The following is a 27,985-nucleotide window of genomic DNA, read 5'->3' on the forward strand; positions in this document are numbered from 1 at the left end:
TGTACCTGAACTTTGTATTTGAGAGGAGGGTATGTGTACAGGGGAAAAACTTTGTAATTAGACATTGGCCATTATGGTGTGTTGGGTGTTTGGCAAAACTTTACTGTAATTATGGGAGAGGGACTAATTCTACTTGGGACTACAGGATCTAAATAATACATTAAATGAGGATGGGTGCACCATACAGTAGGTCCATAAAATGTTTTCAGACTCAATTTCTCTTTAATCAATTTAATCTTCAATTATGGTCAGTGTTCAAGTTATTCATATGTATTTAATACATTTGGGACAGGACCACTGAGTGACTGATCTTGTAAGTTAAATGAGGTTTATGGGGCCAAAATGTATCGTTGGATGTAATTTAAGTATCTTGCAATCACTGAATTTATAGTTTGGGACAAAATGCAGTTTTCAAAGAATTGATTTCCTGGTGGGCTTAAAAAAAAGCATAAATGTCCTTACAGATATTTAAGCTGTAACTGGTATGGCCTAGACAATGAAATGCATAACTCAATAGAATGCATACTAGTGTTACCCATGTTTAGGTGTAGATCTGTATATTATGGATGTTCAAGTCACATTTTTCAAAGAATCCCTTCAGTCTTTGCTGTAAGACCTGCTTTTTTTTTTTTTAATTAATGTGACTGACAATTTACAGAAGACTTCATGTACAGTATGGTAATAAGACTCAGCTGCAGTACATTTTAATGGTGCAAACATTTTAAAATCACACACTTTAAACAACCGCATACTTTTTTCTGAGCCCACTCCAGCCATTCCTGCAAACATTTAGCAAATGCTCCTTAAAAAAAATGACATAACTTGTGGGAACTATATACACTTTCACCACCACCACTGTCTCATTATAGCTCGGCTGGGAGTTATTGCCATGTCCCCCAACAGCCCTGACCTTGCTCCAAGGGATTTCCCTATGTTTGGGCATTTAAAGGAGTTCCTCGGAGGCCAGTGTTAAAGAGGTGAATCAAACAGGCAGTCTGATCATGGCTCGGGGCTACCGAGAAAATTTTTAACCTTGATTGTATCCAAGTAGGGATTATATAGAGAAATAAAGGTTGTTTTTACTCTCATAATGGTGTTATTCTGTGCAATCAATAGCCTGGTTTGACTTGAACACCCACTGTAATTTCCACCATAATGTTTTCGCAGCTTCAGCATATTATATAGATTTTTATAACTTAAAAAAAAATATGGTACAACTTCATTATAGACTGTGATTTGGGTATGGACACATCCTTGATTAGATTTCGTTTAGTCAATAACTTATGTACTGTACAAAGAAGGTCACAATTAATAAATATATGTGTATAAATAATAATTATAATTTTTATATATATATATATATATTAACTCTATGTTTAAATATTTTTCTCTATGATCTGTGCAATTTTGGGTCACTTGATCTTTTTATTTATAACTTATAACTTGTTAATGCTGCCATTCAACCAATTTTTTATTCTTTGATCAGCCTACTTGATGGACCAGGGCAAGCCAGTTAAGCTTTTGACCCAATCAGATGCCAGGAAGTTACTAATTACTAATTAGTGTCACCTGTGAGGCAGCACATTTAGAAGGACATCAAGGTAATTAAAAAGAGTGGTTGAAGTGCAGTATAAAACAAAACAGCTAGTCTAACCATTAATAGAACAATGGAATTAAAACAAGTTGGTGCTTCTGTTGTGCTATTTCTTGCACTTGTGCTGGCTGAAGCACTAGAACCAAGTGTGGGGAAAATTAAAGGTTTCGTAGAAACACCCTTGCTGCAGTATGAGTCTGTTTCCATCCACAGTGTAACTGCGGAATGCAACGAGACCTCAGTGTATGTAGAAGTGAAGAAAGATCTGTTGGGATTTTTGCTTGGTAACTCCATCAGCATTTCTGCTATCACCCTGGGAAGCTGTTCTGCTAAAAAGGATGATTTTTCATCACAAATCCTTATCTATGAAGCTGAACTGGATGGCTGTGACAGCAAGATGACCGTAAGCTTTTCTTTCCTGAAATCATTAGTTCTGTTCAAGGCTCATGGTCATCTTGTTTTACTTTTCTCTCAGGTGACTGAAGATGAACTGGTCTATGTCTTTACTCTCGGGATTACTTCAGAGCCTTCAACTAGTGATCCCATTTCAATTGAATGTCACTACCCAAGGTGGTACTTTCTTAACTTAAACATGTTTAAGTTTACTTGGACAATGTTTTACTCAGTTTCAAATACTTTCTAGATTTCGTGATCACAGAAGTTCTGTGGTTCCCAAGGATCCTTCGGAAGCTGCTGAGGAACCTTTTCTTTTCTCCTTGAGGCTTATGATGGGTTTGTATCATGGTTAAAATGTAACTTGTTGTCTTGAAAATTAGCTTCTAATGAGATTGTTTCTTGTAGATGATTGGATATCTGAAAGACCATCCAAGAAGTACTACCTGGGTGAGCTTATAAATATCGAGGCATCAGTACTGCCGTTCAACAGTGTCCCCCTGCGTGTCCTTGCAGATGGCTGTGTTGCCACTGCAGTCCCTGACCTCAATGCAGTCCCCAGATATTCCTTCATTGAAAATTATGGGTACGTACGGTTCTTTGGATCCTTTGTAACTGGACGTGAGTGTTCCTAATTGTGTAACACTTTTTAGGTGTTTGATTGATGCCAAGTTTACGCAGTCCAATTCCCACTTCATGCCCCAAATTGAAGCGGCAAAGCTGAGGCTTCAGCTGGATGCCTTCATGTTTCAAGAAGGGAATGGTAGCTTGGTAGGTAATTACAGTTTAAGCTACACTTGTTTAAACCGTTATGGCTGCTATTTAACTGTAACGTGCACACAATTTGCTAGGTCTATGTTACATGCTTCTTGAAGGCTAGAGCTGAATCTGCTTCTCCTGATGCTCTGCACAAGGCTTGCTCCTTCTCTGACGACAGGTGAGTTTGATATGACCTTGGGTGGTACAGTGCTAAAGAGCTGTGAATACTAAAGCATCATGACCTTTCCCTAGATGGACTGCTGTGTATGGTGCTGACCAGGTGTGTAGCTGCTGCGACAACAACTGCAGCTTGTGGAAGGAACCGGATCAATCGGGTACAGGGACATGTTTATTCTGTGACCCTTAAGCTGTTGTTGAGGCAAAGTTTTAACTTGTAACTGGGGGAAAAAAGCCAGTGTTAATTTTCTTTTTAGAGTGAAAATTTGGTGTAACTTGGGGTAGTCTTTCGAGCTACTAGCTCCTTTCTGCTTAAGTAACATCAAAACATGGCTGCTCATACAGTGTAAAGTATGCCTTTATGGTCTGTACTTTGGAATTGGCAATTTATTGCAATATTGGCTTTTTAATCAAGTTGCATGTAAAAGTTAGGGTTGGATAAAAATAAATGCTTGATGCTAATGTAGGCTGACTAGCTTGTTCCCAACGCTCCATGCTATTGTCACCTGGTTAGCTTGTTTGTGATCACTTGCTATGGTTTCGTGTTACTGTACTGCATCTTTCAGTTCAAAATGTTACTCTGTGGAGTAGAGCCGTTTGAGAGGTTACTTAGGTCTGTGAATGTATGGCTAAAGTAGCTGTCTAAGAGCTACATGCTTTTATGTTGGGGGTCTGTAGGTTGTTAATATGAATGCTAATAATTTTTTTCCTCTTCTTTCAGGACGGCAGCAGGCAACACAAGTAATGCTTGGCCCGATCATAGTTGAGAATGACTTTGACTTGTTTTGAAATAAAATGTTACAAAAGCTCTCTTTGTAGTTGTGAATTAAACAATGACCGAGCCAGCCATAGCCTTTTAATCCTTGTCTTTAAACTTGCAAATTTATTGCAAAATTACTTAATTTTGCTAAAGATTTGCTTCAGACCTGTGTGATCCGCTATGCAAAGTTACTTAATTTTGCATAGCAGATCACACAGGTCTGAAGCCATTTCTTTGGCTTGGTGGTTTTCTTTTGAGTGGTTTATAGGCTTAATTTTCCAAAGATGCAAGACTTGAGGCTTTATTTGAAAGGTGTTGACTTCCAAGAAATCAGTTTGATTGACTTTAAAAAAGCAATTAATTATGTTCATGTTTCCTAAATTTACTATAGGGCTCCCTCTGATTCACATGTGTAATGCAGTAAAGTTATTTCTGAAGTGCTTGTCTTGTATGCATGCCCTTCGCACTGATCCCTATTTAGAACTGTGGTAAGAGAGAGCCTAAGTTTTCCCCCACCCAAATTAAATTCCGTTTGCCAAAATATATTTTAATAGTTGCCATAAGTAAAGTCAACACAAAGTTAACATCCGATTCATTCCAAAAAGCTGTGTCCTGACCCCATTCCATCCTTAAGAACCCTTGTCTTTATGCAGCTAGGTTTGGAAATGGATTTGGGTCTTTTACTTCCACTGAAGGAGAAATCTTCAATTTTGAGAAGGATTTGGGGGAAAAAAAAACAAACAAAAAAAACATGCGCATGATCTGTTCCCAAATATTTGGCTAGTTAAGACTGACCACAATTCCTCAAAACAATGTGTGTAAATTTAAAATGTCTTCACAGTTAACCCCACCTTTTGCCATGAGTAAGGGAAGTGTACCTCAGCTAGTCACTAGAGGGCCATAGAGACATTTTGGCTTCACATTTAAACCCTTGTCAGGACATCCACCTACATGAAGCTTATCAGATGTACTAATGCAAAGTATTTGAGGATTCCAGTTAGCCATCTGACTAGTTTGGTTGTCACATCTATTGATGCCACTTAACATCTTGTATTTATTGTTAATAGCACTAAATTTGTGTGGGATCTCCAGCTGCCTCCTAAAAATTCTAAAGAAACCTCCCGGGGTTTGGTTAAAAGCTATGAATCAAAAGAAGCCACTATTTTTACTTTGCTTATAGAAGCTTTACAAATGAGCATCCATAACCAAAAAAAGCATTTGCTACACGTTGTACTGTTTCTCAATCACCATCTTAAAGCTTTCAAGGCAATTGTTGGCCTTGGTGTAAAAACTATTTGTATCCTTTGCAATCCAAAGGTGTCATGGATTCAAAGTGAATCTTTAATTTGATTTAAGTAGGACCATATGGAGACATCCTTAGACATGCTTTGCAATTGTTTAGGACTTCAAACCCAAGATTGCATCAGGCTAAATCAGGCAGATCTACAGTGTGTAGGGGAAATCTGGATCACTTTTATCTCAGCGGTAGCATGTAGACATGGATTTGGTACGTTTATATTGAATCCAGTGAGGAGAAAAAGTTTTCAGACAATTCCAAGTTTTCCCCCTTTTATTATGTTTCAAACTCGTCTTAAATGAATTTTAATCCTTTATTCTCTTCATTCTACACACGATACTCCAAATAATAAATAAATAAATAAATATATATATTTTAAATTAAACTTAAATATCCCATTTACATCAGTATCCAGACCCAACATTGGGTTAAAGCCATGACGGCCTTTGGCACCTTTGGCACCCATGACGGCCTCAAGTCTGCTTGTGAGTGATGCTACAATCTTGGCACAACTTTCTTTTGAACAATTCTTCTATTCTTCTTGCCAAAATTGTTCAAGCTCAACCAAGTTGGATGAGAACCTATGAATAGCCGTTTTAGGTCTCTCCCAAGATCTTAGCTATCACACAAGATCTCCAGTTGCCAAAGACAAACGTAACTTATGATCATATTGGAAATGTAGGGGACAGATATTGGTAATATTTTTGGGTGACTGGGGTGGATTATCTGCACTTATGTATTTTCCCATAGGAAATAATGTTTCACAATATGAAATTTCGCTTAAATAACTCGCCTCTGGGACTGCTGTACGTATGTACCCAGATTTTGAAAAAAAATGGAAAGGCTCAATGTTTTTCAGTCAGTTTTTTCTTTTGGGAGAGAGAAAGAGAGGGAAAATATTGGTGTGTAGTGTTAACACTTGTGTAATTTTTGTTGTGTTTTGTGTAGACCTCAGAAGGTTCCCTCCCTAAGTGGCTTTAAGCTGCATGGAAAAAAAAGGCCGCCTTTTTTAAAACGGGCGTGGCTTGTGGGCGGGGTTTAAACTAGACAACCAATAGAGGTGGACATCCTTTTGAATAATAAAGAGCTGGAAAGAAAAAGCACCCCTGCGCGGCTGAAAAGCGCTCAGGAGAAGGAAGGAAGCAAGCAAGCGGTGTGGGGCAAATCTGAGCACCTAAATAACCCCATCATCCTCAGTCCATGCCATAGAAGAGCGGGAAATCAAGTTAACCGAGAGCTACAGTGAACTCCTGTTTGTGTTTTTCATTGCAGCGCAGGAGGAGAAGGAGACACACAGATGGTGAGTATCTAACAATCCGGGAGGGGCCGTGTCTCTATCCGCGGCTTCCTCACTTTAAGAGCGCGCTCGACAGAACAGCATGCGAACAGCACCTAGTGCACTCCGTATCGCCCGTGCGCGTTATCTGGGCTGCGGCCCGCGCGTGTCCCGCGTGCGCGCGCGCGCGCTGCTGCTTCCTATTGTGATGGAAGCGTTATTCGTTATTTACGTTAAATACAGACAGTTTCTGCGCGTTTATTGTTGATTGTGATGATGATAATGATGATGAAGATGCAAGTAAGAAATGCATTACAGCGCGGTTTGTGTTTGTAACAACCTTCACATTTCCAAAGGTTTCATCCGAGCTTTGTGATTACAAAAAAAAAAAGATAATTAAATAACAATAACAAGTAATCGTAAGTAAATGCGGTATCTTAGCAACATAATGGAATGTAACATTGTAACATTTACTTCCGGTTTCATTCTCAGGATAAAAGTTGCAGTTTGACGATGATGGTGTTTTTTTTTTCTTCTTCTAATTGACTATTGAGCTAATTGACTTTATATTTTATTTTATCGCATATCATATGTTATTGGTTTTTATATAAAATGTGTGTGTGTGTGTGTGTGTGGTCAGTCCAAGAGAATGGACTGGAGATGAATGGAAATCAACTAATTATTCTTTTAATTTAATTGTGTAATGCACAAGTTATTTCTAAGCATATTCAGCTTTTTTAGATGTTTTAATGACTTCAAAATTGGAATTAACCCAAATATCTAAGAAACAGACAGGTCTTTTGTCGTCGCTTAACAATGACTGTTTTTTTTTTTTTTTTTAAATAATTCCTCCCCCCTTAAAATCACTAGTATTGAAAGTTAGTGAATTGTCCATGTGGGACAGTATGAGTAAAAAAAATAAAATAAAATATTATCACTATTGCAACTAATCAAACAAACAAATGATATAGTGTGTGTTTTTAAAAAATGGAAAATGGTTACTGTTTCTCCAGAACATTTATATAAAAAAAGCACTATATATAAAATATAAAAAGATGAAAATCAAATATTATGATGGAAACTAAAAACAAATCATCTTAATATAATCATTTAATTGGAATTTAAACCAACCTTCACATTTCCAAAGGTTTAATTTCGGTACTGTTACAGAACCAAAGGAAATTAAATAACAATAGCAAGTAATTATAAGTAAATGCGGTATCTTAGCAACACGAGAAAATGTCAAAGTTACTTCTGGTTTTAGTCCCACAATAAAAGTTGTATTTAGATGATAATATTGTTGGTTTCAGCTAATTGCTTTTTGTTTGTTTGTTTAATGGCTATAAAAAAATGTAAAAAATCAAGTGATCAATTTTTTAAACATCACATATGTTAAAATATCTGTGGGACAAAAAAAAGAGAAGGATAAATATATAGTTTAAATGACTGAATAAATGAATAAATAAATCAATAAATTAACCATCAAATGTTTTTATTAAACCATAAACACACTACGCAAAAATTTGCAAAACACTTCGCATAAACAACCAGTTTTAAACAATCTCTAGTTTATTTGCCGTTCATAAGAATGAATTACATTCTTAGGCCCATGTTGCTTTATTAACCTCAGCGTAGCTAAACAGCTCCTATCCACACTATACTTTCAGTTTGTACTTAATATGATAATCATAACCTCATAGACTTGTGTGAGAGAATGTGCTACTGTTATTGGAAACCTGATTTAAATGTCACATGAGTAACATCGGTGAAGATGAAAACGAAAAAGTCTAACGTGATCTGAAACTTCATGATCAACGTTTTTTCAGTGATCAAGCGTCAGATGAGAAAAATGGCAGCTGATAAAAGAAAAAGGGGAAAACAAACTGTGGATTTATGTGTTTGAAAATCAAATCATTGAAAAAGGATGTGTTTTTAAACTTTTTGTATTGTTGGTTTACTGTTACAGTTTACAGACACTAGACAAAATATAGATTTGGAGATTAGTTGGAGGCGACTGGGATGAGTGCGAGGATGATGTCACATCCTGGTTAATAAAACATAACCTCAGTAAGCACCTCTGTAGTTTCTCAGATCCTCAATTTTAGTTCATGTAGTCAATATACATTTAATGTATATTTAATGTATATTATACTAGTATATTAAACTAGCAGGTTAAATTAATGAAGCGAAATCTCAGCTCCAATATTACTTCCTTGCACCCAGTTTGGGTCGATCAATCGATTCGAATCTCTTCTTTACTCACAGCTGAGTTGAACGTAATAAAACAGACTACATGCTGCATATGCTGACGCACCCTTAGTAATGTGGTGTCAGGTCACCGGGGACGAAATAAAAACAAATGGCGTGTATGTAAATCTAATCCTGTGGTAATAGGGCTGAAGTCACCATAGCATAATTAGGGGGTTTTGTGAATTGCAAAATTTCTTTGCTTTTCAAGATTCCTCCATGTCCAGGACATGCTGAGGGTCGTAATTAAAAAAGAGAAGGAAAAAATTTTTTTTTTTTTTTGCTGTAATGAGTTTGACTAGAGACAGGAAGCAGGTCGGAGCGGGGTTTATCACGGCGTGACTGGGGCATTTAATAGCACGAGTACAAAGAGTTCTTTGCAGCTTTTCATGTCATTCAGAAGATATAAGAAGATATATCAATATGCCTCTTTGCTGCTTGGAGGGGTTATAAACACGACAGACGCCATCCTAAAGCCTGGATGTCAGGTTGATTTGTCTCGCCGGACGATTGGAGCAGATTCTTTCAGCCAGCTGTCTGCGCAAATTAGGCCAAGCGTCCTGTTTGATTCCAGCCTGGATGGGACTGACTTTATTTAACGCCTTGTTAAGATCTCTCTCTTTCTCTCTCTCTCTCTCTCTCTCTCTGACCGACTTTGTCATGTGAAGATTAAAAAATGAATATATCCGTTCAGGGCATTTTGAATCAGTGAAAACGTGCGCAAACAAATAGGGAGGATATTTGACTCCGTTTAGAGAGCTGTGTTTTTGTTGTAAGTGGGTGGATGAAGATGATTTGGATTTGGCGCATGAAAGCTGGGAAGCGAGCAGCCTTCAAGATCGTTTCTGTGCAGGACGAACATTTTATTTCTCTTGGAGATAAAAATCCAAGCGCCGTGCATGCACAAAGAAGTACTGAGTTTTTTTTTTTTTTTTTATTATTACATATTATTATTTACACAGTATATAATAATTTGGTTAAAAAATATTTCTGGTCATTTGTTTGCTTAGCGTGTCTATAGCTCTTTGCATATAGGGTGTTTTTTCTGGTGAAGCGTTCAGCGTGTCCCTGATTTTCATACCTACTATACTGTACTACACACGTGTCCGGTGTGTACGGCTGCATCATGACTTATATAACCGAGCATCTCAATCTACAGCCTTCTCTCTGTCGGCTATTCTTGGAGCTCCGTACTAATGAAATTATGCCAGCGAGGACTCTGGGGCGGCCAGTGCAGTCTGATAACACCATCGTTTTTTTTTTTTTTTTTTTCCCTCTTCCCCTTCTGCTCAAAATCCCCTTATATGGATGAAGAGTGAAGGATGACGCTCAGGCTGCACACACTTAAATAGAAAGTTCTGACTGTGCTGAATCACCAGGCTGAACCCTGTGGATTTTATTTATCCCGGACTCGTCAGATGGCTGCGAGATTTTAGGAACGTGGCACACTGAGTTTACATCTTCAGCCCGCGCCGTGGACGTGAAACGTTTCTGAAATGTTTGAACGACGCATCGTCATGAAATAATTGGGTTGCGATCATGGATTTGGGTTCATTCGGATATAAACGCTCGAGACGTTTTTGGCGTCTGATGTTCATTAACGGTGTAATTGGACCTTTTTATCTCTATTTAAACATATTTTGGAAAAATATTGCTTGCATAATGGGGTGTTATCCATTTTGTAAGATGACTCAATTTCCGCAAAACGATTTCAGATTTGAATTCTGATGTACTCGCTCAACCATTGCTTTAAAGGGGACCTTTAAAGGGGATAAAAATTTTGACATTTGAACATTCTTGACATTTTCACATTTTTGTATTGGTCAGCTCTTTAACAAGCAAATCAGCATGCAAAAAAAAAACCATCTGCCTATTGTGACCTCATATAGCAGTAGCCCCTCCCCCTCACAGCTCTGCCATTCTCTGGGTCCCATTTTAAGAGCTACCATAAACAAGGTGGGTTACTAGATTTCAACAGCCATTAAACAACAAAGAAGAAGGAGGCTAGGCTAGCAGGGAGCAGCTAACGTCTAATGGCTCACTTGACAAGTAGACCATCTTTAACATCTTATCACTAAATATTAAGGATTGTATTTTGTTCAAAACCCATTCCATATGTAGGGGACTTACTGTATAATTACATTTTATTACATTTAAAAAATAATAAGAACATCAGGACTATGTTCTTTCGAACAACAGTGGAGATGTGTAGCCTGCATCCACATCATCAAAAAAGAGGAGAAAAAAAACATGCCTCGTATTTTACTTTATTGAATGAGGATTAGAAGAAATATTTTATTGAAAGATTTTATTTAATTTTAAATATTGTACGTCCTGACTGACGTTTTTTTTTATTTTCTTCCTAATTAAAAAGGTCCTTCCTTAAAGTCTTATTTAAGCAAGACATCAAAAGCAAAATTATTTTATCTTCTGAAAAATTATCTGCAAAAACCGTGATACGATCTGAACCGTGAGGTTTGTTGCTTCCCTTTTGAAAAACATCAACAGTAGTTCCTGTTATCACACAGCAGCCACAAACAGCTGTTCTCTCACCAGCCACTACTTCTTTTTCTCTCTCTTTCTCTCCAACTTGAAGTTCAGAGACAAAAAAAAAAATGCAGCTTGTCTTGTAGCTGTGAAACATTCTACCTCGAATTCCTGAAGGTTTTCTCCAGGGCGAACAGATCCACCCTGAAAAGATGAGCTTTGTTGTTGTTTATTGCTACAGAAACACAAACTTATTTGAAGGAGCGTGTTCATTACTGCAATGGTAGAAAAAATGGAAGTTTAAGTACATCGAAATCGAGATGCTAGCAGCGCTAAAGGTTTACAGTTAACCTAGATATACCGCAGCACTCGTTATTAATCTGGTTCCTGTCCATATGGATCATTCAGTCCAAGGAGAAAAAGGTTCATCATGGGAATCGATTTAAACTTGAACAGGTTTGTTAACGTTCGATAGTCAGGACGAAATGTTCCATGTGCGATTCGAATGCTGAAAATATCACCCAGATCCAGGACCACGTACGTTATGTAACATTGCGAAATTCGAAATTGCCAGTCTATAAATATCGCACTTTTCTTTCAGTTGTAGCTCGTCTCCCGTGTTGGGCTCAGAAACGTTGCCAGGCCCTGAGGCGGCGTTTCTCGCAGGCACCCGCAATATAAATGGATGTGTTACATTCCACAGAAAGCCTCCAGACCAGATGAAACTTGTTGCCTTGGGTATGCGTGCACCGCACATAGCCTGATTGTGTAATCTTCTTCTTCTTCTTTTTCTTTTTTTTGGTGTTTGTGATAAGATCAGAAGTATATCTTTTGCTTCCAGCAGTTCTTCTGCGTACCGGCTGACTCGAGTTTCACCACCACGTTTCGACACATCCGAGGCTCTGTTTTCCTTCTCAGGGTTCGAATTTGCGTGCTCGCAGAAACACATCGGCGCTTGCTCAATCCATAGCCACGGGCCTGTATGTTGCTGACTTGACGGTCAGGTGGTTTAACCTACAGGCTGAAACGTCTAACGGCCACCACGGGCATGCAAAAACTCTTGCTCTGATTGAACGCCTGTGGTTGCATGCAATTTCTCTTGCATCAAGTTCTTGTAGGGTGTGGCTTCACGTTTAGGCTTTAGAGTGATGTCCTGTCTTTGCAAAGAGTTTTCGTTGATTTTGCTTCAGAATGAACTACACTAAACCAGATGAGAATCATTCAGGGAGAATTCATATGTAAGAAATAAAAAATAAATACAATTCTTGAGATGCTGTAAAGTTGGATTTAAACATGGTTTATTAGAGCTGTGCGATTTATTTGATTATGCAAAATGTTGGTCGATGCAGTCCTTTAAATTCAATTCAGCATGGATTCGCACAATTAACTACTAGGGAAATGCAGAAATTAAGTTAAATGGACTAAAAAAATGTAAACGTACTGCAGCTTTTGCAGAAAATACAAACGTGTCAAAGTCTGCTGCAAATTCTCTTGTTTTTTGTTGATTAGCCTTTCATCTTCTTTTGAGTTTATAGGCAGTTCATGCAATACCGCCATCAACTCAACTGGAGTGTAGAGCAGAAAACTGGACGATAAAAAAAAAAAGATTGTTTTGTATGAGAAGGGATATTAAGGCCGTTATCACATTAGGGCCCCCGGGATTGTTCACAGAAAACACTTGACCCCAAAATCCGGTTCATTTTGATCTGCGCGAACACGATCATTCCGCGCCGCGAATGGACGTCAGTCGTACCTGAGAACATTGGTCTCCTCTGAAATCTCCATGCGCTTGCTACGATGGCGTATGCAGCGTAAATGGCACGTGCCAATATCATCCTCCGACCTACACAACCCCAGCTGATAAAGTAGGAAGCTTGACATTTTTTTCCCTCAAGAACAGAGACCAAACATAATGTGAACGCTGGCCAGCGGCGGAGTTGGAAGGTGGGAGCAAAAGTTCCTGGGCATGGAACAAATCACTCACTCATCGCCTATACCGCTTTATCCTGTAGGAGGCACAAAGCGAGTACACCCTGGATGGGGTGCTGATCCATGGCAGGGCACACACCCGCAGGCAAACACAACATGCAATTTGGGAACGCCAAATAATTTGCATGTCTTTGGACTGTGGGAGGAAACCGGAGTACCTGGAGGAAACCCACCAAGCACGGGGAGAAGATGCAAACTCCAGTCACACAGACCCTGAAGCGGGAGTCGAACCCGGACCCTAAATGTGCGAGGCAACAGTGCTAACCTTTATACCACTGTGCCTAATGTAAAAATGCCCTTAAATGATCGACACAGTGTTTTAATGTTTATCAGATACTTTTTGTAGTTTTGTAATTTTTTTAAAACCTGTAAGAAACACGGCTGCTTGAGACAAATTAGACAATAAACATTAGTGCTGCTGAAAACACAATATAGTGTTCTCAAGTTTATTATTATTCTTATTAAGTTGGTATTTGAAATAGAAGAATGGAGATTTCTAGAGTAGCTCGTCATGTTGCTCCATGATTTCATTTCTTTTTTGCTTTTGACCCCCTCATTGATCTTCACACGTTTTCCAGTAATATTTCTTTTAGTTTTTAGTTTTTCAGGCTCATTTTTGCCTGGTTCTGTGCCCTGCTTTTGCAGTCCCGGAGATCTCTTAACGCCTCGAACAAGTGTTTAATTAGAAACGTATGCATAATTATATGCCATGTATGATTGAGAGCTTGAGCAGTCACTGGAAACGCCGTATTAAAGGTCAGCGTTTTTAATTTCAGCTTTAGTGTCATGAACCGCAGTATCCAAGTTGATCTGAAGAAACGGCACGAGACAACAAAAAGAAGAAGAAAAGAAAGTTGTTGTTAAGGCCCTGAAAAAAAGCCCAAAAACGGATGCATACGTACATGTGGTCCCACAGAGACTGAGAACAAAATGGCAGCCTTGACAACCATCGTTTTTGCTTTTTCACTAACTCTTTTGTTACTTGATACATTGGGAAAAAGACGGTGCTTTTATAGGAAAATAATAAAAGGTGTGATGGAGTCTGATATAAAGTGCCATGTCACTGTCCGCACCACAACATGGGTGCGCCATACTCATTTTTCCAATAGTACAAGACTTTACCTTTGATTGTTATAAAGCACTGACACAGGGGACTTCTTACAGGAACGGCCTTACAGGAAACCCGACCTTCTCATCTTCTCTCTGAATATGCATAATTTATGGCGTAATACAATTTTAAACTGATAAGGTCAATAAAAAAATCTCACCCCGTACAATTGTCAGGAAAGGGAAACCTAGCTATCAAAATGTTTTTTTTTGCGGGTGTGAACATATTTAGTTCTGTTGAAAAGTTCGACATTTTAACATTGAGGTCTTTGGGGATTGACTCACTTTTGGATCCTAGTGGTCATTCGAGGACCTGCATGTTTTGGCCTTTTCAGTTTGTTTTACAGCCTTTAACAGTTGTCCCTGTGCAAATGGGCCGTGCCTGAGAATCCACCAGGAGAAAATTTAATTCTCTACAGCGAGTTGTCTAATACAAATCAATCCAGCCTTCTGATTTGCAGACGGATGTAGATGCAACACATTAATTTGATATTTAGTTCGGACAGTTTTCTCGGTCTGTGGTGTTCATTCGTTTCACACTTGACCGGAATTTAATCAAAAACGTGACTCTGCGGCTTTAAGTTCTCCGACTCGGGGGGTCTTGATTGCTTCCTGTTTGTATGCTTCCTGAAGAAACTGTCCTTGTGTGAAGAGTCACCACCCCCCATGCTGGTGGACTAGATGGCACTCTTTTCGGGTGTCAGAGGGAGTGACCGTGTTGCCCCAGTCGCGCTCTCTGGGTCACATCTTGACCTTTTATTCTATTATCCTTTCTCACTGGCTTTAAAGAGAGCCTTTTGGGGGTGCAGATGATGGTCTGTATGGCTAATGGATCAGGGGATCTCCCCACCCCCCTCCAGCCTTGAAAATCAATACTCCTAGAGAGATGGTGAGGAAAGCATGCGTGAAAATCTTTCTTTGTATTTTACGGCACCTGCTATTCCCAGGGAGGCGGTGTTGGACCAGCCATGGACGTGGATAAAGAACCCTTTGGCTACGTTCACATTACAAGCCATGTTGCTCAAATTCTTGGTCTGATCAGATTTGTGATCAGGGTCAGGGGTAGCTCAGTGGTTAAGGCATTGGACCACGGTTCGGAAGATCCCAGGTTCAAACCCCACAACCACCAAGTTGCCACTGGTGGGCCCTTGAGCAAGGCCCTTAACCCTCAACTGCTCAGATGTGTAATGAGATAAAAATGTAAGTCGCTCTGGATAAGAGCGTCTGCCAAATGCCTAAATGTAAATGTAAATGTAATTTGTCTATTCTGCCGGTTCATGTTTACGCGTCTGTCCTCTAAAACATAGATATGTTTTTGCTCACGCCATCTGGGTTAAAACACGTCACATTTACGCGACCGCTTATTCATTTCAAACAATGGATGCGATTTGAGCAAAAAAATACATTTGGTGGTTTTGTTCTGGAGGATGACAGGGAGTTAGTTGGCTGTATTTGTTGGGGTGCAAAAAAAGGGAGAAAGCCTTGCCAGACGCCTTGTTTTAGCTGTGTTAGTGCTGCTATAAAATCCCCATGTCGTTGGTGGAGACTGACGTCAGCGAGCACGACGCGCATGTGCAGAGGCAAAACGATGCACAAATTCATAACCTTCTCATTCAGGACGCATGACCGCATATCGGATATATTTCTTTTTTCTGATTTAGGACCGCATATCCACTCGGGTACGGTCTAAATAAAAATCTGATGAGTGTATTCAGACAAATAAAAAATCTGATCTATGAACGTAACCTGTTAAACCTCGATCCAACACCTTGCGCATATAAAGTTTGACATCACGGTGTGCAATTAGTAACCTCGACAGATCCGAAGCATGCACAGGCGTCTGAACAGCTCTGTTCCACCTGCTTTCTCGCACACTCTCTCTCTCTCTCTCTCTCTCTCTCTCTCTCTCTCTCTGTCTCTGTCTCTTTAATCGAATTAGCGAGCGAGGCACCTCGTACAGCCTCTGAGCTCCGCTGTCCGGGATGATGTCATCCTTCCATGGTAGCCGGTCTGGGTTTCAAATGTTGCGGCCGAGCGAATATGAGAAACCAGACGCCAAGTTTGGTGTTGCGCCTGATTGAATCCAAACAGTTCTTAAAATAGCAGGGCTTAAAACACAAAGCTAGCACCCTGCAAAGACTCGCTAATTCCACTGCGTCGTTGCTTTAAAGGGACAGAGCGTTTTTAAGTGAAGCCTGCGCTTTTAGACACGTACAGTACGAGAGCTACAAGCCTAATGTGATCAACAAGGAGTGGAAGCAGAATATAATCACCAGTTCAGCGTCCTGTCCTGCTCCAGTGTTTAGTTCATTAAAAGAGTTTTTTTTTTTTTTTTAATCTGTGGTTTCTGACACCTTTTACCGTTATCAGAGCTACACTGTAACTTAGTTAACTGCGAACGGTCAGCATAGATGTCACACATAATAAATCTACAGGATAAGATGGTGAGAAACCACGTCTGCGAGCTCTGAGTCCAATTTTAAAATGACCCAGTTGTCTGAGAATGAAAAAAATAAAATAAAAACGTCCTTAACAATACGGAGTACTTAATGTGAAATCTTAATTAACTAAATGTATAACAGCGGCCTGTATAAACTGAATGAACTAGAGAGAGGGAGAAAGAGAGAGAAAGAGATGGACGTGACTCATTACACATTAAGTGCATTTTACAAAAGCAAGCTTCACACACAAGTGATTTCATCTACGAGCTCATTACTTAGTTTAAAAGTGTAACGCATAAAAAAGTGTGAATCTTAAAGAGTTGTGACGCCTAAAGTGTAATAACTGTGAAACAAATTAAGAATCGTGATGATTTGTGACGTCTTAAGAATCATGATTCCTAAAGCCTTTGTAGATTCGTAAAGAATCGTATCGTGACCCGACAAGAATTATGTGACCACTAAAGGATCATGGCTCCTAAAGAATTGTGATTTTATAAATATTATTGTGATCCCAAAGACTTGTATTTGTAAAGAGTCATGACGCCTGAAGAATCATAATTTGTAAGGAGTTGTGATGCCAAAATAATTGTGATCTCTAAAGTATGATGATTTGTAAAGAATTCTGACATCTGGAGGATCATGACCCCAATGCAATAGGTATTTATAAATAAGGGACCCCAAGGTACTGTGATTTGTTGTGAGTCGTGATGCCTAAAGAGACGTGGCGCTTTCTGACATTTAAAGAATATTTTTTTGGAAAGAAAGAGAGTTGACCATAAGGAATGGTGGGTTTTTGCACTAAGTTTTGCAGACCAGACTTAGACTCATCTTGGCTGATGAACTTAACATGGGGCATAAAGGAAAACATGCATACATGTAGTCATGGCCGAAATTGTTGGCAGATTTTTCCAGAAAATCACGTATTTCTCACAGAAAAGAATGGCATTAACACGTGTTTTGCTATACACGTTTATTTTCTTTGTGTGTATTGGAACATCCTATAATCTTCCTATAACCATCAATAAGCTTCTTAAACCTCTCACCCGGAATTTTGGACCACACAGTAGGATGATGTGCTTTACCAAAAAGCTCTATCTTGGTCTCATCTGTTCACAAGATGTTTTTTCCCAAAAGGATTTTGGCTCACTCAAGTACATTTTGGCAAGCTGTAGTCTTGCTTTTTTTTGTCTCTGTGTCAGCAGCGGGGTCCTCCTGGGTCTCCTGCCATAGCGTTTTATTTCATTTAAATGTCGACGGATAGTTCACCCTGACACTGATGCTCCCTGAGCCTGCAGGACAGCTTGAATTTCTTTGGAACTTGTTTGGTTGCTTATCCACCATCCAGACTATCCTGCGTTGGAACCTATCATCAATTTTTCTCTTCCGTCCACGCCCAGGAAGATTAGCTACAGTGCCATGGGTTGCAAACTTCTTGATAATGTTGCGCGATGTGGACAAAGGCAAATCTAGATCTCTGGAGATGGACTTGTAACCTTGAGATTGTTCATATTTTTTCCACAATTTTGGTTCTCAAGTCCTTACACAGTTCTCTTTTCCTCATTCTGTTGTCCATGCTTAGTGTGGCACACACAGACACACAATGCAAAGATTAAATGAACTTCTTTCCTTTTTATCTGCATTCAGGTGAGATTTTTTTTTATTATTATTTTAATTATTTTTTTATTTTGCCCACACCTGTTACTTGATACTTTATTTTGAAAGGGTGCCACTAATTTTGTTCAGCTCATTTTTGGATTTTTGTGTGACGTTATGTCAAATTAGCTTTTTTCCTCCTTTTTTTTTTTTTTTTTTTTTTGTTCCAATACACACAAAGGGAATAAACATGTGTATAGCAAAACATGTGTTATTATTAAACATGTGTAATTTTCTAGAATAGTTTCAGGGGTGCCAACAGTTTTGGCCATGACTGTGCCTGAGCTGTTTCTTTAAGGCCGGGTTGCTGCTCTTGCATCTGGGTAAAGTCCTACTCAGGGTGCTTTTTACACATTTCTGCTATTTTGACATATCGGTTGTGAAACGCGCATGAGGGTGTGCGAGTTAGCGGAACTGCTAATATGTTGCATCGATCTGCCGCGTGAGGCTTTAATAGAGGAGTGTACGCATTAGACTTTCGGTCATGTGACTGCTGGTTTCGGGGTCTCCAGGGATGACAGATGGGGCTCCGCTGTCATAAAGCGCACGGCAGGAAGAGTGACGCGACGTGGCGGCTTCCTGAATCTGCCTCCATGGTTGAGCAGTATCACTAACTGGTGTGTGTGTGTGTGTGTGTGTGTATGGCCACATTATGTACAAATAAGGCAAAAAAAAAAGGACAGATGGCACGAGACTAAATAGAGCCCTCCTTAAACGCCGAAGGCTCTTCCTCTCTTTACTCAAACGCTTAGTTTTGCTCTTTTTCAAAAGGTTTCAGTGTGATTAAAATCTTCCGTTGAGTTTCCTGTCTGGGTTTACTGCAGCAGACTGACGCCATAAAACGGTTCGAAAGTCCTTGGCGTATTTTTAAAGAGCCTTAAAATGCCCTTTTCCCCTTCGCCTTTTAGTGATTTGTTTATAAAAGAGGTACGCTAGATCTCCAGCGAATGAGAGAGAGGAAAGAAAACGCACTCGCTTTTGCGTGCTAAATGATTGCAGGTGTAGTTAGTGGATGCCTTGAGGGAGATTTGGAAAGAACAATGGCGTAAAAATCTATGCAAATTAGTTTTTTTTTTTTCTTTCTTTGAGGTAAGGAGTAAAACACCAAAGGGTGTGTTGATTTAGGAAAATAATCAACAGCCAGGCAGTTTTGATTTGTACGAACTGGGGGTTAAAAGTTATGGAAGGTGTTTTTGTCTTGGTCCTTCCCTGAGTGTTTTATTCCTCTTCTACCACAGCAAGTAGTTGCACTGAAATGCTGTGGAACATTATGTTCTACGAGTTACTTCCTGTTTTTCGCTCACCTCCGCCTCTTTTTTTTTTTTTTTTTTTCACTCTTGGTAGAGCTCGATAAGACAAAAGCTGCGGCTTGTCGCGTTACTGAGAAACTGGAACTCCTCCTCCTCCTGACCGCTTTACCTCTGACTGTTATGAATTGCTGTAGACTCCTTCCATAAATGTGTTAATATATATCAGACAACAGAAAACTTTATCGTATGGTCTGAGAGCTGTTACATTGAGAAAAGTTAAATTTTGCATGTCAAAGCCTCTGCAACTGAAAACGCATCAACGTCTTCAGACAGGTCGCGGTTTGTCGGGCTCTTCAATCAGTTTCTGCGAGTCCCTTCGTTTTTGGGGTTAAAGAGACGCCACATGTACGCTAAGCGGCAGCCTTGCGGTGCCAGTAAGGGACAGGAAGCGGCTTGAGCGATAGTGCGTTCACGTCCAGCGGTTGTATGCTGAGAACCCTGGGTGTGTTGTGAGAAACGAGTGCACGCAACACTTGCATGAAAAGATCTCTGTGCTGTGGAGTATTGGCGCGAACGTTTCCCTTCAAAACAAGGAAGTGGTTTGTCTGTGAGAGTCTGTGGCCGGTTACTAACTGACTGACAGGCGGTGTAGTAATGACTGAAACAAACACGAGGCAGTGTGTTCATTTTTTCTATAACTTTTTTTTTTTACTAAATCATTACTCAGCAATGACATTTCTTGGTTTTATTAAGCATTGCCTGCTACATGGCTAATGTGGCTAATAATTAATAAAAGTGTTTTCCCACCAATTACAAGTAAAAACTTTCCTCAAATGACAGAAGTTGACCTATCATATAATTTAGCTTGTAAATTAACTTTAGTTAGAAGTTTTTATCCAGTGACTCCAGGACATTTTACTTCCCCATCGTTTTTTACAAATACTTTTCTAAAACTACAAATTTAACCATTTTAACTAACTCTTTTATCTCCCTTCGATGCTAACTTGTCCATCCCATACATTACTTAAATTCATTATTATTATTATTTTTTTTTTCCCCTGATTTTCTCCCTAATTTATTCGTGGCCAATTCCTCCCCGTCACTAGGGGGCTCCCACATTAAGGCTACTACTACCACTCAGCCGGGAGGGCCGAAGACGATCATGGGTTTCTTCCGAACCACGTGACGCCAGCCGACTGCATCTTTTCGAACTGCTCGCACCATTGCGGGGCGTCGTAACACACTTGGAGGACAGCACTATCCGCTCCTTCCGCTCGAGTGAGCTCACAGACGCCACTGATTGGCTGTAGAGCCGTGATTAATGTGGGAGCACTAAATAACCTCTCATCCCTCCCCTCTGAGAGAGCTCGGCCAATCAGCTCTCTCTAGACCTCCGGCTGCGAGAGGTTACACGCAGTTGCTTCATAGTTCAGGACTGGAGTTTCCAATAGTCTACCTGAGCCTCCAGTAATTACCTGAACTCCTTATTAACTTTAATACATCATCTGTTATACTGACCTTCTAACCGCTTAACACAAAATATGACTGCACAACAACTCCTTTATCACCCAAATAAGGATGGGTTCCCTGTTGAGTCTGGTTCCTTAATGATGTCATCTCGGGAAGTTTTTCCCTGCCACCGTTGGCTTCGGCTCGCTCATCAGGGACAATCTGATCGTTTTGATTTATACATATTTTCCCACATTTACATAATTTTGACTTTGATTGGGTAAAGATGCTTTGCGACGATGCCCATTGTAAAAAGCGTTGTACAAATAAAATAGAATTGAATCTTAGCAACATTATTTATAGCGTTGCAAGGTTTTGCCCTAGCTACAACTTAACTATTGTTGCGTTGCTATTACTATACTTGGGTATTAATTCATTTAGTTGCGTAGTAGCTTCTTTTTGTCAGGTGGTGTGTCGCATCTACAGTGGCCTGGGCTTTGTTAACGTTGCGAGAAGGCAAGAAAGAGAAGCTGGGGAGGAACTGGCTGTTTATTATCTGCTTCATTGGGGCGAAAGCAGAAACGAACTTACATTAAACGTGATCATACCACATGGTCATCGATTTATTTTTCTGTAATAGCCCAGCTCTTTGCTGTATGACCGCATGCTGCTTGCTCTTCTGCACTCAGGAAATAATCCTAGGTGTGTGTGGGTAGACGAGGGACTGCCGGTAACTTGATACATCTTGTGATTGTGTGAATAGGATCCGTTTTCCTCATGAGGTGTTCTGTTGTCCCCTCTCTCGCTCCCTCTCTCTTTAGCGGGTCGAGTTACCCGTGTACATCCAGAGGAGAGAGAGAACTCTGCGCGTAGGGAAATGAGGCCCGGGTGTGTCCGAGTGTTTGTAGCTTTGTGGGTAGTGTGCAGGGAGGTGGTGCTACAGGACCTGGGCTGAGAAACAGGGCACTAAAACATGAGGGTGTGTCACATGTCATATATAATGCAGTGTAAATGCAATGTTCAATTTCCCATTCAGGTAAGAGTTAGGGTTAACATTGGAGCCGTCAGGATTCATTTAATACTGTTCTAGTTTTCATAATAGCATCTTTTTTTGTGTGTGTGTGTCCATGTGTCTCTATGTGTCTGTGTCTCCATGTGTCCGTATGTGTGTCCATGTGTTTGCGTGTGTCCAATATGTGCGTGTATGTGTCCAGGTGTGCTTAAGGGGGTCTACCTATTGGTATTTATGTTTATCTCAGTGTGTCTTTCTGCATTTCCTATCTGTCTGTCTGTCCGTGTGTGTGTGTGTGTGCGCGCACTGTATGTCTGTCTGGCGTGTTTGGAAAACAACCCTCTATCAATCTTGGAGGCACCAGGAAGTAGAGCAATCACTGGCTTTATGTAATTATTACGGTGTGTGTGTGCATACATGTACAGTATATAAAATGTGTGTGTGCGTGCATGCACTGTAAAACGATGCATACACAGATGGTGATGAGCGGAGCAGGAGAAAGCAAATTGTAACATGAGCAGGTTCTGTGTGTGCACTGCGCGGCCCCTGAGTGAGAGCGCTGCGATTATGGGATGCCATTGTTTTGATTTTTTTTTTGTTGCCAGGGGCAACCAGATAATTGACGCTTTACATTAATTCCCCATTTTTGTTTGTTTCCAGGACAACCTAAGCCCCTCAGACGAGAAGCCCGTCCAGCGCTCTAAGGTGTGTGTGTGTACAGACATTCACGTTTCTTCTTAATACCATATTTCTGCCGTGTCATCTATATCTGTTTCACTTCTGTTTGTTAAATGATGTGTCGTCTGCAGATCCTCACCATGTTGTGTGTGTGTGTGTGTGTTTCAGTCTTTGAGCTTTAAGCCGCAGAGGGAGACCTGCTCGTCATGTGAGAAGACGGTGTATCCGATGGAGAGACTGGTGGCCAACAACCTGATCTTCCATGCCAACTGCTTCTGCTGCAAGCACTGCAACACCAAGCTCAGGTTAGAGCCGAGTCCTGATTGAAATGGGACGCTATATATTGTACAGTACATGTGCGCGCTCTGACCTCTCTCTCTCTCTCTCTCTCTCTCTCTCTCTCCCTCTCTGTCTTGTCTCTGTGCAGTCTCGGCACGTACGCGGCGCTGCAGGGCGAGTTTTACTGCAAACCGCACTACCAGCAGCTGTTCAAGAGCAAAGGGAACTACGACGAGGGCTTCGGACGCAAGCAGCACAAAGAGCGCTGGGCCTCCAAAGACGCCGAGAGCATCACCAAATCGCCATGACGACGTCTCCGTCCTTTCCTGATCTCCAGCGCTTTCTCGCATCTCACCGACTGGATTTGATTCTCTGTCTCAAATCTGCCTGCGCACTCTCTTACACTCTCTCTCTCTCTCTCTCTCTCTCTCACACACACACTCGCACGCACATCAGTACACACTCTCACACGCACAAATCACGATAAGGCGGGCATCCCGCATCTTTTCTAGAGCATTTCTAACTCTTCAGCCCTTTCAGCCTTCAGTAAATGATAATATCTTTTAATTATTATTATTTTTATTTACCCTCGCTGATTTGTGACCAAAACCCCCGAATCAAAAGGCGAGATGTAATTTTGTCTTTTTATTTTCCTTCTTTTATTTTATTTTATTCATTTTAAAATAATTTCCATCCTGTGTCATTTCATCATTCTTTTGTCAGGTACACATGTTCGAACATACCAGGTCTTTTAGCCGAACCACTTACACAAGTCCAAAGTTTCAGGAGGTACACTCAGGTAACGATTCTGAGGTGTGTGTGCGCGTATGTGTGTGAGATTCATTCCTTCTACCTTTTGTCAAGCATTATGTCACGTTTAGTTTTGTCCGGAGAGGGTTAGGCAGCCACTTTGCCTTTTTTTTTCTATTTTATTTTTATATATTCATACACTCAGCAGGGTATTATATGTGTGAAAGTACAGGGTATACGGTACTGTATGCATCTCTGCTGAACCTCGCTCAAACGTTCCACACGCTCATTTTCTTTGTCATATGCGCACACGTTCAATAGTGATAATAAAGATTTTCTGTTGGAGAAAAACAAATATCTCCAGGAGTCCTAAAGGGTGCTTTCACGTCTGTGGAACGGATCGAAATCTGTACTTTTGGTTTGTTTTCCTGGAATATCTGAGTGCTGATGTGTTTAGGTAAAAACCTTAATCTGTACAGCTAAAATTTTATCCGTTCAATGGGCCGAGCGATATGAAGATCACAGTGCACATGCTCGTTACGTCCATCGTCTTCGTCAGTCAAATCTGAACTTTGTGGCTCAAGGCTTATAGGCTAGCTTGTTTAGCAGTTCTTGGCCCCGTCCACCATCGCTGTGTTTTTCACCTGCCAGAAGAAAAACAGAAGACGCACCAAGGTTGTGTTCAGTCAGACTAAACTAAAGCGGGTACTACCGTGAAAGAACTCTTAGAGACCTCTCCATTTATCACCTTGTTTATTTACTATAGCACTTGATAACTCCTGCTCTGACACTTATAGCTTCGGGGTTATAAACCCGCGCTGCGTTGTACTTCCATCATCACGTTTCTTTACCTTACGACTGAATCCCATCATGTTCTTGAGCCTGCAATGTTTTCATTGCTTTTAGAAGTTCTCCTTTGTTTTATTTATGAGAGCACCTGACCATCCAGGATTTTAAGGGTTTCCATTGTTAATGTTCCAGCTCCTGCGCAGTCATTGATCAGTACTGATGACTATGACTGTATTTCTTTACACGGTGAATGTACTGTAGTTTGCAGAAAAGCCGCTAAACGCCGAGGTTTGTGTTACGGACCCAGTGAACTTGCGAGTTAAGCGTCATCGCAGCTCGTCGCATCACTACTTTCCCCTCTCCGTCGCCACTTCCTGTCGTTGCACATTGTTCTGTCGGCTTCCTGTGAGCTGCTCTGTGGCTTCGACAGGATTCACCCTGGTCTTCTGTAGCACAAAGCTAGTGACTGCTCGGTGTCGCCCAGGATTGTGCACAGGTTTCAGTGATCAGACTGTTTTGCCACCCCCCCCCCCTTTTTTTTTGTAGTTTCCATGGTGTAACAAGGGTCACGTCAGCTCCACCTTCTTCCGCTCAGGAGGCTTTGACCTTTAGTGTATAGAAACCGTAATGGTGTTTAGTCAGTTAAAACGACATCCTTTTTTATGAATGTGGCTGAAAAGCTGAAATAGAAAGGCTAATGTCTGGTGTTTTTTTTTGCAGTCTGGTAAACACCTGAAATAAAAAACTTGTAGTTAATCTTGCCATGTGACATGTGTTTTACAAAACAATTGAGTCACCAATAACCGCTTTAAAGGGAATTTACAACATCTCCCACTACTATCTTGAGCTCATGGTCTTGGCATTTGAAAGGAATGACCTTAAGGAAATTTGCAACTTTGCCCATTACCATTTTTTGTTTAGGGCCTTGTAGAGGGGAATTTGCAATATGTCCCAGTACTATCTCAAGTTCAGGGTCTTCCCATTTTTAATGGGGATTCCAACAACAATCTTGTGTTCAGAGCTCTGTCATTTTGAGTTTCATTTAAGATATATCCCAGTACTATTAATTTATAGAGCGTTAACGTGGACAAAATTAACAGTATCTCCTAGGGGTATGTTTTATTCAGGTTTTAAACTTTGTAAATCATTTGCGACATCTACAAGTATGATCTTGTTTTTTTTTCTTTCTCCCCCAGTACCATCTTGTGTTGAGGGTTTTTTTGTGATTGGTGGTAATTTGCAACATCGTCCAGTACTTTATTCTATTCAGGGCCTTCCAGAGGCACGTAAAGGGAATTTACACTCCCGGTACTATCTTGTGTTTATAACTCTGGTGGTTAGAGGGAATTTGCAACATCTGTTGGTACGGTCTTATTTTTCCCTAACAGCGAAAATTAACAATCTTGTGTTCAGGTGTTTGTTATTCGGCAGTAATTTGCAACATCGCCAAGGTACCATCTTTTCTTTGGGTCCTTGTAGAGGCATGTAAAAGGAATTTGCAGCATTTCCAGTACTTTCCCATATTTCACCCCTCCCTGCATCATCCCAGTCCAGGTCCCTAGCATCATAGTAGCGCTGACAGAAAGCTCCATCTGGTGGTGGAAGAGCAAATGGCAAATCAGCTACAACAAAAGAACAGCAAGAAAATTAGCATTTTCTATTATTATTTTTTTCTCATTTTTTCAATATAATTTCAGTTTCTCATGTGTTTTGGCTTATCATCGGCTTTGATGTTTTGTAGTTGATCCAGTTGTTAAATCAGCTTTTTTTTCATTGTTAATCTTGGGAAGTAATCATAAAGCCATGGAGAGGTCGAGTTGATGCCTCTTACCAAGGAATTCCACAGAAACCCCTTTTTCTTGTTGCACATGTTTAAGATTACTGTGAAACTGAAGGCGCTGTGAGTTTTAAAACGTATCAAAAAGACAAAATAATATTTTCTTAAGTGTTAGGATAAGAATAAAAATAATAAAACGTATCCATTTCAGATCTTTACCCAAAGCTTCCTTCTTTGAGTGTTCAGATTTCTATCTGTATTTTTTTTTAACTCTAATGTTTATTTCTTTTGTAGAGTTCATATTTTCACAGGGCTATAAGGCACAAAACCACACCATATCAAAGTGTCTGTATCACAGTGTCCAGTTTACCTCTTTCTGTTTTCAGTGACTTATGGGATTGGGGAGGGGGTAGGGTACAAACATTGTTGTCTTTCTTGCCTGATTGTAGCTTGTCGTGTCTGTGGTTGTTACTTTAGATGTATGCCTTATTTAATGTAGTACTTAAAAGTCTAGATGATGGTCAGCATGTGGTTTCTGTGTGAGTGGAGATTTGCGTGGATTAAAAATGGAGTATTCTGTGTCTTAACTTCAGAATGGAGGACTGAACATGGTGGCCTTAAAATGGCAGAAAGTTATTATTACACTTTTTTTTTGTCTTTTCCCTACTTTTGCATTTATGTTTATTCCCCAAATTTCTGTTCGGGTCTTGATTCATTTTCTTTGCCTACTTTACAGCACACACACCTGAATTCTTGAAAACTTTTAATTTTTTAAAGCATTTTAAAATGTTGATTAAAAACTGTGAGGTCTTACTGCACCCCTCCCCGTCTCAATCGTGTTGTGCTCCCTCTCTTTCTCTTTTTTTAATTTCTCATTTTTGTACATGCTTTTAAAGAAAATAATAATTAAAACAAACATTCTGATGTTGATTTATTGTTTGCGTGTGATTTTATTATTATTATACCAATTGCTATTGTGTCTCCTATGAGTCTTTTCATATTGTTTACGCAAGTATTAAGGTTATTTGCCCCTAGAGCTACTTATCTGAGCAGTCAAAACGTATTATTGTTTGCTTTTTTATTTTAAGAAATACCCCAGAAACAGTTGTAAAGTCAGTGTCTGAGTCGCTTTTTTTGATAAGGAAATGACAGGAAAAGGAAGAACGGCAGAAGGCAGGAAGTACAGTTAACCACATATTTATAATATTGCAATACGCCCAACTCAGTGCACAATTTTATATTTGTCCACTAAGTGGCGCCAGTTCCTTAAAGTATATCTTTCTAACACTGACCCTTTTTTTTTTTATCTAGTTCATTTTGTACACCATTAATCCTTTACAGGCTCGTGGGATGCCTGGAGCCTAGCCCAGGACACTTTGGGGATAAGGCAGGGTACACCCTGGACAGGGTGCCAAATTAGGGCAATTTAGGAATGCCAATTACCCTGATCTGCATGTCTTTGGACTGAAGAGGAAATCCATCAAGCTTTATCAAGGATTTAAACCCTCGATCCTGGAGGTGTGAAGCCACAGTGCTAACCACTACGCCACCTTATTAAGTGTTTCGTAATTGGAATCCTATCTGTGACTTTGTTGTAAATAAGAACACGGTAATGTTCCCATCTGTCTAACCCCTTAGGATTAAAGCTGTTGTAAGAAATGTTAGCAGTTCTTTGGCCATAAGTAATGCACGCCCAGTAAGAGAAGGCTGAAGACTGCTGTTGTGACTTTTGTGAGCTACTGATCAGCTCTACATCTGGCTCTGGCTGGTGTCTTAATGCTCATTTTGACTAGCTATGTCACAGGCTCGCTAACAAACATA

At 40.1% G+C, this 27,985-nt stretch overlaps 2 protein-coding genes across 2 annotated transcripts; both read left to right on the plus strand.

Annotated features, from left to right (window-relative positions):
- Positions 1 to 1,627: 1,627 nt before the first annotated feature.
- Positions 1,628 to 3,730, plus strand: LOC128544589 (zona pellucida sperm-binding protein 3-like). Its single transcript, XM_053514807.1, has 8 exons — positions 1,628 to 1,997; positions 2,070 to 2,164; positions 2,238 to 2,326; positions 2,396 to 2,573; positions 2,641 to 2,758; positions 2,839 to 2,924; positions 2,999 to 3,081; positions 3,645 to 3,730. Exons 1-8 carry the CDS (start codon positions 1,668 to 1,670, stop codon positions 3,710 to 3,712), a joined length of 1,047 nt encoding a protein of 348 aa, XP_053370782.1. The 5' UTR covers positions 1,628 to 1,667; the 3' UTR covers positions 3,713 to 3,730.
- A 2,361-nt stretch (positions 3,731 to 6,091) lies between these two features.
- limd2 (LIM domain containing 2) lies at positions 6,092 to 27,094 on the plus strand. The gene is made up of 4 exons (XM_053514977.1): positions 6,092 to 6,280; positions 22,552 to 22,596; positions 22,738 to 22,874; positions 22,997 to 27,094. The coding sequence occupies exons 1-4, from the start codon at positions 6,278 to 6,280 to the stop codon at positions 23,154 to 23,156; spliced, it is 345 nt and encodes a 114-aa protein (XP_053370952.1). The 5' UTR covers positions 6,092 to 6,277; the 3' UTR covers positions 23,157 to 27,094.
- Positions 27,095 to 27,985: the final 891 nt, after the last annotated feature.

This window comes from Clarias gariepinus, chromosome 16, assembly GCF_024256425.1.
Source record: "Clarias gariepinus isolate MV-2021 ecotype Netherlands chromosome 16, CGAR_prim_01v2, whole genome shotgun sequence".
Taxonomy (NCBI): domain Eukaryota; kingdom Metazoa; phylum Chordata; class Actinopteri; order Siluriformes; family Clariidae; genus Clarias; species Clarias gariepinus.